Source organism: Helianthus annuus, chromosome 5 (genome assembly GCF_002127325.2).
Source record: "Helianthus annuus cultivar XRQ/B chromosome 5, HanXRQr2.0-SUNRISE, whole genome shotgun sequence".
NCBI classification, from domain to species: domain Eukaryota; kingdom Viridiplantae; phylum Streptophyta; class Magnoliopsida; order Asterales; family Asteraceae; genus Helianthus; species Helianthus annuus.
In genome coordinates this window covers 85,427,413-85,443,097 of record NC_035437.2, presented here as the reverse complement: position 1 = coordinate 85,443,097, position 15,685 = coordinate 85,427,413, and the positions used below count along the sequence as shown (strand labels likewise).

At 34.7% G+C, this 15,685-nt stretch overlaps 1 protein-coding gene across 1 annotated transcript; it reads right to left on the bottom strand.

Moving 5' to 3' along the window:
• Positions 1-3,897: 3,897 nt before the first annotated feature.
• On the bottom strand, positions 3,898-8,644 carry LOC110940494 (transcription activator GLK1). The gene is made up of 6 exons (XM_022182028.2): positions 7,877-8,644; positions 7,170-7,310; positions 5,278-5,643; positions 5,017-5,049; positions 4,794-4,928; positions 3,898-4,311 (listed from the first exon to the last, which is right to left on the bottom strand). The coding sequence occupies exons 1-6, from the start codon at positions 8,303-8,305 to the stop codon at positions 4,162-4,164; spliced, it is 1,254 nt and encodes a 417-aa protein (XP_022037720.1). The 5' UTR covers positions 8,306-8,644; the 3' UTR covers positions 3,898-4,161.
• Between the last annotated feature and the right edge of the window lie 7,041 nt (positions 8,645-15,685).

The window sequence follows — 15,685 nt, the reverse complement described above, 5'->3', positions numbered from 1 at the left end:
CTTTTGTGTAGGTCCCGGACCACGCCCCGTGTTCAGCAGGGCACGGCCCGGTGGTCAGTCTTCTAATTTCTTGTTTTTACTTTGGGGATGCTGCCAAGGGGTCGGGCATGTAATATTTATTTGTTTTCTTTGTATTTATATTGGTTTTGGCTGCCTATTTGCTCCTTTTGTTCGTTTAAAAGGAAGATAAAAACACGCTTTTTCCAACATTAGTACTAACAAAGTTAGTTTTATGCCTTATTTGATGTAATTTATATGTTACATTTTGCACACATTAAGAGGCAAATGAAAATTAGGGCAGGGTTCTTGGGTGGGAAATAGAATTTCGGGGAGAGGGAAAGTCGTAGGGGATATTTTATTGACACTCTTTTCCTGAGTCTCATTTAACAAGGGAGTGGAAAGAAAAGAGATGAAAATATAAAAAAACCATGTTCCCGAGTTTTTTTATGGATAGGAGGGGAGGGAAAAGGAAAGAAATTTTTTTTATGTATCCATCCTCCCAAATTGGAGAGATTAGGAGAGAAAATATTATTAGTTACTAAATTGCCCTATATCTAATTAAAATGTTTTATGTTTAAAGGGTATAATGGTAAAATTGTTCCTTTCTTTTCTTTTCTTCCTAACTCGGGAACACATAAAATGTTTGATTTTTTCTCTTTTCCTTTACTTTTCACTAAACTAGGGAACACGAAAAAAATCACATATTTTCCTTCCTTTTCTCTCTTAATTTATTTTCCTTCCCCTCCCCGTGTTAAATGAGACTCGGGAACACAGTGTAAAAGTTTGAGAAGGGAAAGAGGGTGAAAAAGTAGGAGTGATGAAAAATTTTAGTGGCGTATGTAATTGCCATTAAAACCAGAGTTAGCAGTATAGTGGAGAGTTCAAATGAGAAGAAACTTTATGTAAGAAGAAAAAAGAAGAAATTTTAACCAATAAGAATGCTTCATTTTACTTCATTTAATATAAGTATTTAATGTTATTATAAGGGTAATATGGTAAACCTACAAAGATCATTAATTAGTAGTATTTCTATTTAATAGCTAACTACATTAAAATATGTAACTTATCTTTAAAATATATATTTTTTTTCAAAAAAATAAAATAAAATAATTTAGAGTGTAGGATAAATTACAATGTGTATATGATAAATTACGGGTTGTGTAGGATAAATTTCAACATGTGTAGGGTAAATTTCGAAAGGTGTAGGGTAACTTTTGATCTGTGTAGTCAAAAAACATTAGTGTGAAAGATGATAGTTTTTATGCCTAATTAATTAGTTAAAGATGATAATAAATGAGATAAGTGAAAAAGTATTTAATGTTTTACAATTGTACCCTTTGTTATTTTTCTTTTCAATTAAATTTTTTTGTCAAATGAACCTTTCCCTAGCAGTATAAAAGATAAATGCCATTAAAATAGGTGTTAAACAAATGTGGTTTATGTAAAGTGACGTTAAAAACATAAATTAGTGGCACAAAATCTAAATGCCATTATAAGTGTGTGCCATTAAATAGCTTTTTTTTGTAGTGTTCATCATACGAACCGGTCGGCTTAGTATGCACCATCTACCCTTTAAAACACCAAAAGCCCTCTCAACATCTTTTCTTGGCGATTCTTGCAACTTTTTAAACGCCTTTTCTTTAGTCTCGACCGAAAATGAAGGAGCTTTCACAAAAACAGACCATGATGGGTAGATACCATCCAGAAGAAGAATGCCTCGTCTGTATTATCGTCCGTTAACATAGAATGGACATAAGAGTGCGGTACCATCCGTTATGGTTTGGAACGACGGCGACATGTGCAAAACATTGATGTCGTTGTTTGAACCTGGAACACCAAAATATGAATGCCAAAACCATAAATCATTCGACATCACCGCTTCAAGTATGATGGTTGGTCTTTTAACGTCACCCCTAACATACGCCCCTCGCAACCCTCTTGGACAATTTCTCCGCTCAATATGTGTACAATCGATGCTACCGAGCATCCCTGGAAAATGCCATCTAGCCTCATGTGCGGCGTAAATACGTGAGATGTCGTGTCTCGTCGGTTTACGTAAAAACTCTTTACCATACAATTTAATGATCGCGTTACAAAAAAATTGCAGACATTCACGTGAAGTTATGTCCGACATAGATAAGTATTCATCAAATTGATCGGGAGGGTTACCTGTCGCTAGTTGGCGAATGGCGGACGTGCATTTTTGTATCGGCGTGAAACTTCGTTTGCCCCTCGCGTCGTAACGTTCTTGAAACCATTCTTCAGTTGCTTCGATGTCTCCAACAATCTTTAAAAATAATTATTTTGGTAAAGAAACCGATCTCTAAACGTTTCGGCATTGTAGACCGGATTCTTCACAAAATAATCGTTCATTAACAATTCGTTGGCATTTTCACGATCACGATCCACCATTTTCTTCTTTGGGCGGCTCGGACTTGCTTCAAGTTCGTTATACACCGATTCGAAAAATTCAACCGTCTCATTGTCGACGATTGGCTATCGCTATCGGTGTCAATCGGAAACGACGAAGATGTAGGAAAATCCATTTGTGAAATATGTAGAATGTGTGATATGTATTTTTTGTGTGGGTGAAATGAGAAGAAAGTGTGATATATATAGATTGTGAAAGTTTTTTATTTTATTTTATTTTAAACGGTAACATTCAACGGTCACAACCCACCACAACGTTCCAATTTTGAAACTTTCACGTGTGAACAAGTTGACGCGTTATAAGATTGACGCGTGAAAAAATAGGACCGCTCTACAAAGAATTCTCGCAATAGCGGCAACTTTCACATTTAATCTCGTCAACAGAAACCTTTTTACTAACCAAAACGAAACAAAACACCATACTTAAATCAACAGTCAAACAAAAAACCTTAAACTAAAACCATGGTTGTAAAAGTCGCTAGTCGCTCTCTAGTCGGATTCGGGAGTACTCGGGAAGTACTCGGCTTAGGCGGAGACTACTCGGGGAGTAATTGGCCTGGGAGAACAGTACTCGTGCCTCGGCAACCTACCTTGTAGCGAGTACTCGGGGAGTACTTGAAGCCTAGCTAGGTGGGACTTTTACAACCATGACTAAAACACCATACTTGTATTTGACTAAAAAGCAGTCAAACATCATGAAATCAACAATAGATCTACTCAAATTACTAACATAACAACTGAAATTTCAAAGCAATTTGGAATATTCGTACCATTTTCGAAGTGGCGTCGGAGAATCAGGCGAGATGGAGGTGCTCCGGCAGAGTGAAGGCGATGCGGCAGTGCTCCGGCAGACTCAAGGTTGTGCAACGGTGTGATAGTGGAGATGATGAGTTGTGGTGTGTGTAGATTTCATCTTGGAGGGAAAAGAGGAAAAAATGCCGCTAAACTGGTTGTGAGCCTTTTTACACATGTTTTAATCAGGGATAAACCCTAGTCCTTCGATCAGTTAAGCAAACAACGGCCTAGATCAATTGCAAAGGCCGTGTCCCGGATCAAGACTTTTAGCGGCGACTTTTTAGATGTCGCCGCTAATGCTTGAATTTCTTGTAGTGCCGGCGGCGGTGTTTTGATCTTCATCACGCGTGACCTGGGCATATAACGGACCGCTACGGGTTCCCTAAGTGAACAAATCTTCAGTAGTTATCACATTTGGATCTTTGCGTTGAGTGCTTGGGTGTAGTAGTTGATATCTCTAAGTTGGACAAATGTTAAGCTAAATTTATTCATTCATCTCCTACGTCTTATAGGTTATTTCTAATATTAGAAAATGAATCTTTTTTACCGTTATCTTCTACTTGCCACCATCAAAAAAGTGCTTTTTCCGCATCTGAGATGCGAACCGGTTACACTAGTTTTACAATATTATTAACAAAGTTCCTTTTACAAATAGTTTCACACAATACACAACAGCAAAGAAGGTTAATTATACTTTATTGACAATCGTTTTAGTTTATCCAGCAACAGTTGTTGTACATGAAAAGAACAATTCTAAGGCTGAACTCAAGATAAGACGCAACAAGAACAAAAGGTAACAAAAATTAAACATGAACTCGCACATCCAAGTGCGGTAACGTCGTCGAATTGAAGGGGGATTGAACTTCTGCTCTGAACCAAAAATTTTCCCAGAAGCAACCACCGGAAGTAACTGCACTGCACTGAGTTAGAGAGGTTTCAAATGCATGTTGGTGGTATTTTTTGAATCCCTTGCCGATGTAATTCCCCCATCACACTATCAAGTGCTGGTGGTTTTAGTCCAAGTGGAAGAGGCTGCCATGGCTTTGATAATATGTCTCCAATTGCTGCATCAATGCTCTCCTTCGTCTGCATCACAAATTGGAACAACAATTAACAACTAGTCTTTTCCTAGAATTTTAAATCATATTCACACAAACAACATATGTATGTATGTATGTATGGACCTTATTTATTTGGATCTAATAATAGATATTTATTTTAGGCTACATGAGTCTTTTAGTCATATTAGAACACATCCTGCTGCATGTGTTATTTGTTGGAACTTACTGGCAGTCCTCTCATTTTCAATCTTTCTTGTCCTTTAGAAAAACTAACAATCACATTTATTTATATTTTTATTTTTGGTCACTAGAATTTTAAAATAAGTAACAAAAATCAGAATTTACAAAATGTTTCATATAGGCTAATTTCATACTAGTTGATTGTCAAACTTTTTTTCTTTTTTTTTTTTTGCTAAAACTTGGTTTTAAATTATCTGAAATACAAGATCACTGGTTATAGTCCCTTACAAGTTACAATAAAATCTTTCAGAGTAAATTAGTATTTACCGGATGTAGGTCAAATGGTGGTCGGGGGCAGGATTGTCCGGTGGAAGGAGCGGTGACACCTATGCCGGAGTCTATTTTGTACATGGCATGAGGTGGTGGGATACCAGGGACCGCTACATGCGGAATTGGAAATCTCTGAAGATATATGATTCAAAACCAAATGAAAACCATTTTTTTCTACAAAAAGTTACCTAACATAAATTAAGAATAATCATGAGGTTACCGTTTGTGGTAAAATTTGTGGGAAGTATGGTGCCTGCACAAACGAAAATACATGTTAAACAAAAGGACACAAAGTAAAACTAACTCTAGTGGTAGATCTAGAAACTTTTGTAAGGATGACTGGGCACCCCGTAGCCCATCATTGCTTGTACATAAAAAACAAGTTAATTTTCATGGGCTTAGGGCCTGGGCATCCCGTCGTAAAAGGTTGGATCCGCCCTCGTGCCATAAAGAGAGACATAAATTTCAGAAAAAAAGTTACTCGTTGGTGATGAGTGTGCCAAGGTGGTGGAGGAGAGGTTGATGGTGGCCAGACATGTGGTGATGGTGGTGGTGGTGGTGGTGATGGTGAGTGGGCTATATGCTTTGGCCATACAGGCATCAAAGGTCGATCCGCGGAGGGGTGACCCCATACATGTAAGGGTCTATAATGAGAAACTGATGTCATTGAAGGGAAGCCCATGCTTGGTGGTGGTGCAATCCAAGGTCCCATGTGCCTCTTGCCACATGCGCCACTACCTCCTCCGACTGACTTGGTGGCGGTGCCACCATACATTTGACGCCTGTGGCTCCAACTTGCTGCCTCTGCTTCCCTCGCAAGAAGATGTTTTCGATGCGATCTATATTTCTGCATAACATTACATATGTATTGGATGTTAGATATACTTATTTATATATGTTTCTAGCCATTACTATGATAGTAAAGAACGTTAAGAAAATAAAACCCCTCCATGCCCATAATTCACGGTCTCAAAACTCTATTTTGTGAAAGCCACAAAAAAAAAAAAAAAAAAAAAAAAATTATCGCAGAAAGTAGTATGAGAATATAAGTATTATAGTAAATTATTGATAGACATTTACTTTTTTGAAATTGAACTTCTATGATTCTATCAGCTTGATAAAAGTAAAAGAAAACAAACAAAATAACGACTGCTACATCTCTGTCGTTGTTTTTTTTTTGGGATCAATAAAGTTGTCTTTTTAGAGTACAAACTACTTTAGATTGAAATCATTTGCCTGCTAGAAAAGTTTGCATGTGAAGACTTTTAACAATAATTTGATTCCTCCCAAGTGACATAGTGTGGTGGTAACGTCTCCTAATCTTAGAGGTTGAGTCTTCAAATCATAACAAGAGGTGCGGATATAAAAGTATTTTGGAGTTTAGTTTGCCGTTTAAAAAAATAAATAAAAAGACAGCAATTTGATTCTTTATATTTCTAACCGAAGTATTTATTTAGTGTACAAAATATACCTTTGAATATTGAAAAAAATCAACGTTTATCCAAAGAAAATATAGCTTATTAAAAGCAAATGTGCCAAGATATGTTAAACTTTTGGGAGTAAATTAGGGCCAATAAATATCAAATGTATGAGATATGGTGATACCGTAATAAATATATTTAACTGTAAGATAACTTGCCGTTCAAAAAAAAAAAAAACTGTAAGATAACTCGATATAGTTTTACTTTTCTTTATCTGTATATTAAAAAGTTCACAATGAAATGACTTCATTAAAATCTGACATGGAAATTTGTTTTAGTTAAAGTGAAAGCAAACATATTTGATGTTGGATAAACTACAAAGGTAAAAATTACATGCTAATTACAATACTTTTAGGTATAGTGTTCCTCAAATTAACTTACATAGAGCATTAGTAAAATCCATTCAGATATTAGTTTTATTGAAAAAAAAAAAAAAACAATAATCTTTTGGCAACATCAATCTGTATGATTGACTGATGTGTTTGATAATTTGTCAACATTTATGAAAGAAAACTAATTTAATCCGTATGATTTTAGAACACATACACGTGGTAGTTCATACATCATATGTAATGAATGATATGCAATTCAAAAAACAGTTAATTAAAGCTAGTACAATAATGCTGTATCTTTTGTTACCTAATTGCACAGTACATAATTCTCTAATAATATAATTTCATTACAGCACAAGAAAGTAATCTTTCTAAATGAAAGTAGTAATTGATGAAAGAAATAAGTGATTATCATATGAGTAATGTTAAAGTCAGATTGAGAGGATTTTTAAAGGTGTGTTAATTACAAACAATGTCCTAAAGTTATGAAAATCTATAAACTTATGTACACTCAAATAATATAAAAATGCAGGTTTGATTCATATAATATATATATATACCTGAAGATGGCTAGCAATGTTATGGCGAGTAAGACATCCAATACCCATAATCTCAAGAATTCTTGAAGGGACTGCCTTATCCACCCCCAACTGCTCGACCGCCTGCACGAATCTCCGATGCAGTTCCGGCGTCCAGTCCACCTAGGACATCAAAACTTACATTTTTAGATCAAAGAATGCAACTAAAACATTTGATTTTAGAGATGTGTTCAGTATGCTTATTGGCATCTGTGAATTGATCCATTTTTGGACAAAAAAGGCTGCAGTTATGACTAATAATGTTTCCTTCAGATGACACCCGTGAAGGGTTTGCCACCCGTGAACTTATAGATAAAACTTCCAATATGTTTTGTGGTCTTCATAAGTTCTATAAGAATTTAGAATGCGATCATATATATGCATAGATTAGTGTTTCTTCTATGCTACTTTTGCTAACCTCAAGATTTCCTGTCTACATAGTACCGTTGCCTTAAAACCCTAATTTGTATTCTTAAAAACATCATATATAACAAAGAAAAAATAATAACAAATCCGTAACTAGTATAACCCCACTTATATCAACCTACTGACACGGTATAGGATGAGGGCAAACTTTTTCTCAATCTAAAAAGATTAAGCTTTCTAAGACCCAACTAGAAAAAAGATAAAGAAAAGAAAAAAAAAAACAAGAAACCCTAATTGATCTTGTTATCCTAGTTTTGCTTTACCTTAACTTTTCTCTTCCCTTGAGATGAATTCTTGGATTTATCAGACAAAGATTTCATCCCTCTAACATTGGTTTCCTTTTGTTTAGGAGCCAGATTTGTAGCCGGAGCTTCTTTACTTGCTGTCAAATCTTCATCTTTCTTATCGCTAGAGAACGATGTCACACTGTTGTTATTTAACTCACAAGGTTCTTCTCCACCACTAAGCGAGAATTCTCCGGTAAGTAGCTCCGGGTCCATTTCCAAATCCGGCAACATATCTTGATCATCCATCCCCACAAACAAATCATCAAAATCAATACTTTCAAGCAAATTATCATCCGAGAAATCCGGGAACTCATTACCGACCGAAAACCCAACCGAATGATCACATCCCTGATCTCTTCCATCTCTACCAGTGTTGGTTCCTAGTGGTGACACAATAGCTAACATTACCACACTGGTAAAGTGATGAAAGTACTGTGTATGCTATAAAAGAAACTGGCTATCCAATATGGTGGTGTAATGCACTAATACTTGACTAAAGGAAGATATTTTGCATTAAAGACTGATACTTTCCGGCGAGATTTGAGGGGAAGGGATGAATAAAGGGGAGAATATGAAGCTCCGATGGGACACAGAAGAGACAATATGTAATAAATAATTGGATTGCAATGCGTCTTGCAGTGTGAGAGGGTGGTGAGGATGGATCTCCACCACAATAAGTTTGAGTTGAATCAGTGAAGAGGGGTCTCCTTTGTTTGTACTTTTGCTTATGTTTTTGTATTTTTTTGTTCTTATTATATCATATCTTTGGAGTGGCTTTTTGTAATTTTGTATGTATAGTGGAGAATGTGTGATATGTGGGTGAGGTTTTTTTGCGGAGCTACAAGAAATGTTTGTGTTTATTCATAAATGGTGCACTCGTGAGTATTATTAATATTTTATGATAATTCTATGGCGAGAGTGATAGGAGCAACGTGGAAATATAAAGGTATTGCCCTAATAACTTTTTTAACATATCTTATCTTATGTTATATTATTTTATTTTTCAGATTTCAGACATCTACAACACTTATATTGTTGGGGAATTTCGGTTTTCCGAATGATTAGAGAGGCGTGTAATCACTCTCAGATTAAATTATTTCGGTGGTTCACCCGAATAATTTAATCGGATACAACTCTGATTTCGAGAAATTGAACTAGTGTATGTTGTTTGTGTGAATTGATGAACCAGAATTGTGACCAAAAAAGTCTACGAAAATTTTAGAGTTTGGGGTGTAACTGCCCAATGGTAGTTAATCCAATTTTTGGACAAAATTGTCATTTAACTGCCATTTTCAAACATTTCAAACATTTCGAAAATGTGCCATTTTTTTTCAGCTCGACCCCAGCCAAGGGCTCTGCCCCTTGGACCCCGCCAGGGGCTGCCGCCCCTTGGACCCTGCTCCCAGGGGCGCTGCCCCCGGATCCCCGCCAAGGGGGCGCTGCCCCCTTGGAACCCCTGTAGAGTACGGGCTCCGCCCGTACACTTCGAATAATAATAACTCAGACAAGCGTGCACTCCCGCACCTCCTAACTTGCTTGATGTGTATTATTATTCGCTTTGATCACCAAGTCAATCCCCGATTACACTAAAATATCTAACATATATTATTTTATTTTTCAGATTTCAGACATCTAAAACACTATCAACTGAAAAAAAAAATTATGGTTGACATGAAAGAAATATGGAGAAGGGAAGACAGGGGACACTAACACAACGAGGATTAAGAAAGAGTAAAATAATATTTCACGGGCGTGAGAGGAGATGAGAGAGGGAGGACCGACTATGAGCCTTCTAAAGTGGTGGAGAGACACTACAAGAAAACAGGGTAATAGAGGCGACAAATGTCACCGCTTTTAATACGATATGCGCCGCTAAAGGTTTTAGCGGTGACAAGTCGCCACTATTATAGCGTCGCTGTTTCTTGGCCGCTATTGACCCAGTTGTCGCTGCTATTGGTGGTAGACCTTTAGCAACGATATGTGACAACTGCACGAAACCGGTAATTTTTGTACTATTTTAATAATTATTTATTTCATGCATTTATGTGTTTACACGTCAACAATATATGCTTACATGTTATGCATTTGAAATCATGCATGTTTCATACTTTATTTGTCACAATATATAATACTTTAAGCGTTGTCTTGAAACAATTAAGTAAACTCACCGCTTAGACAAGCTGTGTAAGCACAGCTTCAGTATTCAGTTAAACAATAGATTTAGGATTTAGATGTGGGTCCAACATCAAAAATACATTAAAACCCAAGTGGGTGAACGAAAGTTTACATTAACACTTTCCGCAAGCTAAAATAAGCACTAAAAACTGTCCGGAACACACTTTAAATACAGAATTCAACAAAATTCAGCACCTTAACATTAAAATAACATGCAGAATTAATGATTAAGCATCCAGGATAACTTGTAAAGTGTCGGGAATGAAAACCTGTCACAAAAGGTACTTTATACCTTGTAAAATTCACTATTTAGCACTTTAACGAACCCACAACCGAATGATTAACCGAACACTACCCTAAACACCAAAAATAGACTAGAAACATAGTTTTGATGTTTTAAAGCTAGTTATGGTGATAAAACACCTTAAAAATCATAAAAACACTTAACCACACATAACACTTCATTAAACCCCCTAACCTACCTTCTAACCCCTAAACTTCCAAAAACTAACACTTTACCCCCCTAGTCTTGGCTGATCCCATATGGCCCCATCTCTTTCTCCTTTAACCAATGATCATGCTTAGTCAAGTGGCCAACATAAGAACCCATGGTTAATGTGATGTTGGTGGATTATAAGTAAAGACCTAAGGTTGTTAAACCTTATCATAACCCATTCAAAAGTTTCATCATCTTCTATCCTTCTCCTCTTGTACTCTCGGCCTCAAGAACACACGCCCACATCCATATTTTTCAGTCATTTTCAAAAAGATCTAAGGCTATACAAAGGTGTATGGAGATGATCTAAGAAGGTACCAAGCAAAGGAAGTTGAAGGACCATCACTAGGAGCTTTTAACCACCTTGTTTACATCATTTTCATCTTCATCTTGTTCTTCGTCACTTCCCTAGCCATAAGAGCTAGTGGTAAGCTTCTTAAACTCATTTTTACTTCATGTTCATGTTATGTACAAGTTACACAATCTAAGAAACCAAACTTTAAAAGATGAAGACATGTAAATCTAACATAATCAAGGTAAAAACAAGTTGTTATGAAGTTTTTGATGTATGATGTGAAGCTGTTGATGTTGATATTCTGTTTTTAATTAAATCCATCATGTGTATGCTTGTTAGAAGCTTTGATCTAACAAGTTTAAGCATATATCTTGAAAGATCCATGATGAAACTTGAAGATGAACTTGAAAGATCTTTAAAGTGAGTATGAAGATGGTTTGAAAGTGTGTTTTTCATGATCTTGGAACCATTAAACTTGTGGATGGTTAATTTTGTGAAATAAAGTCTCATAAAAGTTTGTCAAAGTTTAACAAGAATGCTTATTTTTGAAAGATCTAAGTATGTAAAGTGTAGATTTGAAAGACTACATATTTCTAAGAATATTCAAGTTCATCATAAGATTAAAAATGATGATTTTAGTTATTTTTGTTTGTTAAATTGTAGGATCTTAAATCTTGATGATTTAAATAAAATAAACACATGTTTTGAAAACATGAGAAACCTCCATTTTTAGGGGAAACTATGTCAAAATTTTTATAAAATTGACACTTAGCAAAATACATGTTTTGGTAAAACTTTTTCCCCAAAAATTCATCTAAAAGTATTTACCAAGGTTTCCTATTTACAAACCAAGAAAATAAGGTTTTCTTCAAGGATAAAATCAAATATAAGTATTTATGTGTTTAGGAAATATATATATATATATATATATATATATATATATATTTAGTGGTCACAAAAATTATGTATATTATGTGTATTATACGTATTAGGGTATGTTATGAACTTGAAAAAACACTAAATACTCCAAATGAGTATAACTACCAAAATACACATAAAAATACATAAGAAGTACTCAAATATATATGTATACAAAATTACCCATAAATGGGTATACGGACAAATATAAAAATACATATTAATATAAATATATATATCTCACAAATACATGGACTTGGACAATATTTGAACAATTATATATATATATATATATATATATATATATATATATATATATATATATATGATAAGGTTCATGTGAGAAGTAGTAGGCTAATTGAGAAACTTAAGAAGCATTCTGTACCACACATTTTCCCTAAGCAAAAAAATACCAAAAAAAAAAAATGTAAAAAAATGCAATTTTTTTTTGGATAAATCGTAGCTTTTTCTTTAAGGTTTTTTTTTTAATTTGGATTTATACACATGTGTATATTGTTAATCTTTTAACTATACATATGTGTATATTGTCAAATATACATATATGTATATACAGGAATGGGATCAGGAGAGAATGATTTGAAGTGTGAGAACAGTGAGAACGATTTTCAGTCATAGGATCTTTGTGATTTGTGGCTATGATAATGCGGTGGCATTTTTGTAAATAATGATAACCTTATAACTACCAGGAAGGGTAAAATTGGAAGATCCAAACAAGGGGGCACATGCTAATCACATGTCATTTCCCCCCATCATATTTAAACGACAACTTTTTATACGTGATTATTTTTCTAAGAAAATTACACCATAAAACTCAGCATTTTTTATCTTTTCAGCGAGTATACTATTGACATACTTTTCGAAAAAAAATTAACTGAGTTTTATGGCGTTTTCCTGAACTGAGTGTTTTATGGCGTTTTAGAATAAAAAAAAATTGTAGTACACATGTGAAATACTACACATGTGTACTACAATAAAAAAAAAATTGAAAAAAGTTTTTTTATATGCAAAAACTAGCGATTTTTAATAAAAAAATTTGCTGTGTTTTTAGGCTTTTTAGTTAGTTTTCGAGTTTTCGCGTTAAAAGTGGTTTTCATTTGAACCATTCCCCATATATATATATATATATATATATATATATATATGTATATATATATATGTCCAATGAGTAGGGTTCGCACGGAAAGTGTGTTTTTCCTAGAAAGTCTAGAAAGCGATCTGGTCCATCCGATTGGTGTGTTTAAGGGTTGAGATTAAATCAATGGCAATCTTGTAATATTTGAGTTTAATTAATTGATTGTTTTAAATGAGTAGGGGAAATTTTGTCAATGGTCGTATTTTAAATCAATTAGATAACCGCCCAGTTCCTAAATTCAAGCGATTTTCCCTCTCTCTCTCCAAACCCATCTTGGAAACCCCAATCCCTACCAAAAATAACTACAATCATGGAAGAAGATAACTTTAGAAACGATGTAGAGCACCGGATCAAATTAAAACACTTCTCCATCTCCACCATCTCCGAGTTCATCATCACCATTCAAATATTGTTCTTATCATCTCAGTTTTCTTGACGTTATGTTTTAACAGCAAGCAAATTAATACAACTGTGTTTTAGTTTCTAGGAAAAATACAGTTTTCTAAGTGTCAAAATTTTATAAAAATTATGACATAGTTTCCCCTAAAAATGGTAGTTTCCCATGTTTTTAAAACATGTGTTTATTTTCTTTAAATCATAAAAATTCAAGTTTCAATAATTTCACAAGTAAGAATCACAAAAATCATCATGTTTAGTCTTATGATTAACTTGAATATCCTTGAAAATATGTAGCCTTTTAGATCTACACTTTAAACACTTAGATCTTTCAAAATCAAGCTTCTTGTTAAACTTTTTATAAACTTTTATGAAACCTTCTTTCACAAAATTAACCATCTATAAGTTTAATGGTTCTAAGATCATGAAAAACATATTTTAAAACCATTTTCATACTCACTTTGAAGACCTTCAAGTTCATCATCAAGTTTCTTCATGGATCTTTCAAGATACATGCTTAAACTTATTAGATCTAAGCTTCTAACAAGCTTACACATGATGGATCTAACTAAATGTGACATCTGTGCCTCTTTGACCATCATACAAATGCCAAACCAATGAAATATTGTGTTTCATACTTGGGATTTGTATAAATATGTGTATCATTTGCACATATCAATTCTTGATCAATTTCGAGCTTTAAATCGCTTTCTAGAAAGTTATACGCGAACTGATGCGTAAACGTAATTAGTTTAACGCAACAAACACTCCAGAATGGCGACATAGGCTCAACATACCTTAAATAACCTCTACATAACTTAGAAATAAGTTTTGGATGGTTTGGTGTGTCGAAAACAAGTTTATTCGATCGTAAGGACTATTTGCGTCAAACTGCAAAACTATGCCGATTTATATGGAAAAGATCATTCCGTAACTTGATCATAAGTTAAACATACCTAAAATATCCTTTACATAGCTTAGAAATAGGCTTTGAGGGGTTTGGTATGCGAAAAGAAACTTTTTGATCAAACAGGGACTAAAAGCGTCAAAAAATGCATAAGTTTGCATTTACGCGCATATCTTACGTTCTGAACTTATCCGGACATCTAAAAATTTTTGTAATCATTAAAATATTTTATTTTAGTGATTGGAATGCAAAAATACCATTTGTCGCTCAATTTGGATCGTTTTTGCGTCCGTTCGAGTTTTCATCGTAATTAACCAAATAACGCAACCGTACGGCCAAATGAGCCGACATCCAAGATGTTTTTGAGCATATTTCATGTTCCCTATACTTTAACTTCATTGTAGAGCCTTGAAATGGGGTTAACGGGGCTTAAACGTGTCAAAAATGCATCAAAAACCAAGTTTTGGACTTGCAGGGACTAAAACTGACATTCTGTGACACTTCTCTAGGAGGGGCGCGTAAGAAATTGTCTGGGTCTACGCGGCCCGCGGTAGATTGTTGGACAGGAGCATTGAACTTGGTCATTTGAGCTGAATTTGATGGTTTTGATCCCTGATTTCTGGTACCATTTGATGGTTTTTGAGTTCCCCATGTTTTGTAAACAATGGGTAACACTTGGATGGCTAGGATTAAAGCACAAATTACGAGAAACGATCCTAAAGGTTCTTTGAAATCTATAAATACCCACCATTTTTCATTCTTGCAACTCACACATTTGCTCTAATCTACTCTAAGTTGAAGCCTTAGCTTCATACCTGAGTATTTTAGATCACATCTTCCTTGCTTGGACCTTTTGTGAGTATTCTTTCATGCTTTTTATGCTTTTCAAGCATGAAAGTCAAACAGTGTTTGACTTTCTGCGTTGACCAGTCTTTGGTCAATACAAAGTTCGTTTGAACTTTGCAACGTGAGCGTAATCACGATGGTTATAGTCCCTTGTGATTATACCTACTGATTACCACGTTGATTAGTCGAAGTGAGGAGTCAAAGTTTCGGTCAAAATGCCGTTATGCGCATTTTGAGATGAAACTATCCTTGGGTATCAAAACACTTTGTTTTGATATCAAAACATGTTTTCTAACTTAGTTAAGCATGTTTTAACATGTTTAACTCGTCACTTTTAGTCTAGTGCTTGTTTAGGGTTGTAAAGTCAAGCGGTCTAAACCACCGCTTAGACTTTTGAACCCGACCTGTTTGGTCGATCATTAGGATCTGACCAAACACATTTAGTGACCATAGTTGTATAGGGAATAACATTCCGAGGTTATACCTTATGGTCACTTAGTGTAATTAGTCGTATGATAGGTAGTTTATATGCCTTAGGTAAATGACCAAAATGCCCTTTTCATGCATAATTGAATTTTAAGCATATGTAACTTAACTTT

What these genes read in the sequence shown, in the direction of transcription:
- LOC110940494 (XM_022182028.2), bottom strand. Translation starts at nt 8,305, where the DNA reads ATGTTAGCTATTGTGTCACCACTAGGAACCAACACTGGTAGAGATGGA. An exon ending in AAGGGAAGAGAAAAGTTAAG is followed by an intron (nt 7,311 to 7,876) that starts GTAAAGCAAAAC and finishes TTGATGTCCTAG; the next exon opens with GTGGACTGGACGCCGGAACT. An exon ending in ACATTGCTAGCCATCTTCAG is followed by an intron (nt 5,644 to 7,169) that starts GTATATATATAT and finishes AATGTTATGCAG; the next exon opens with AAATATAGATCGCATCGAAA.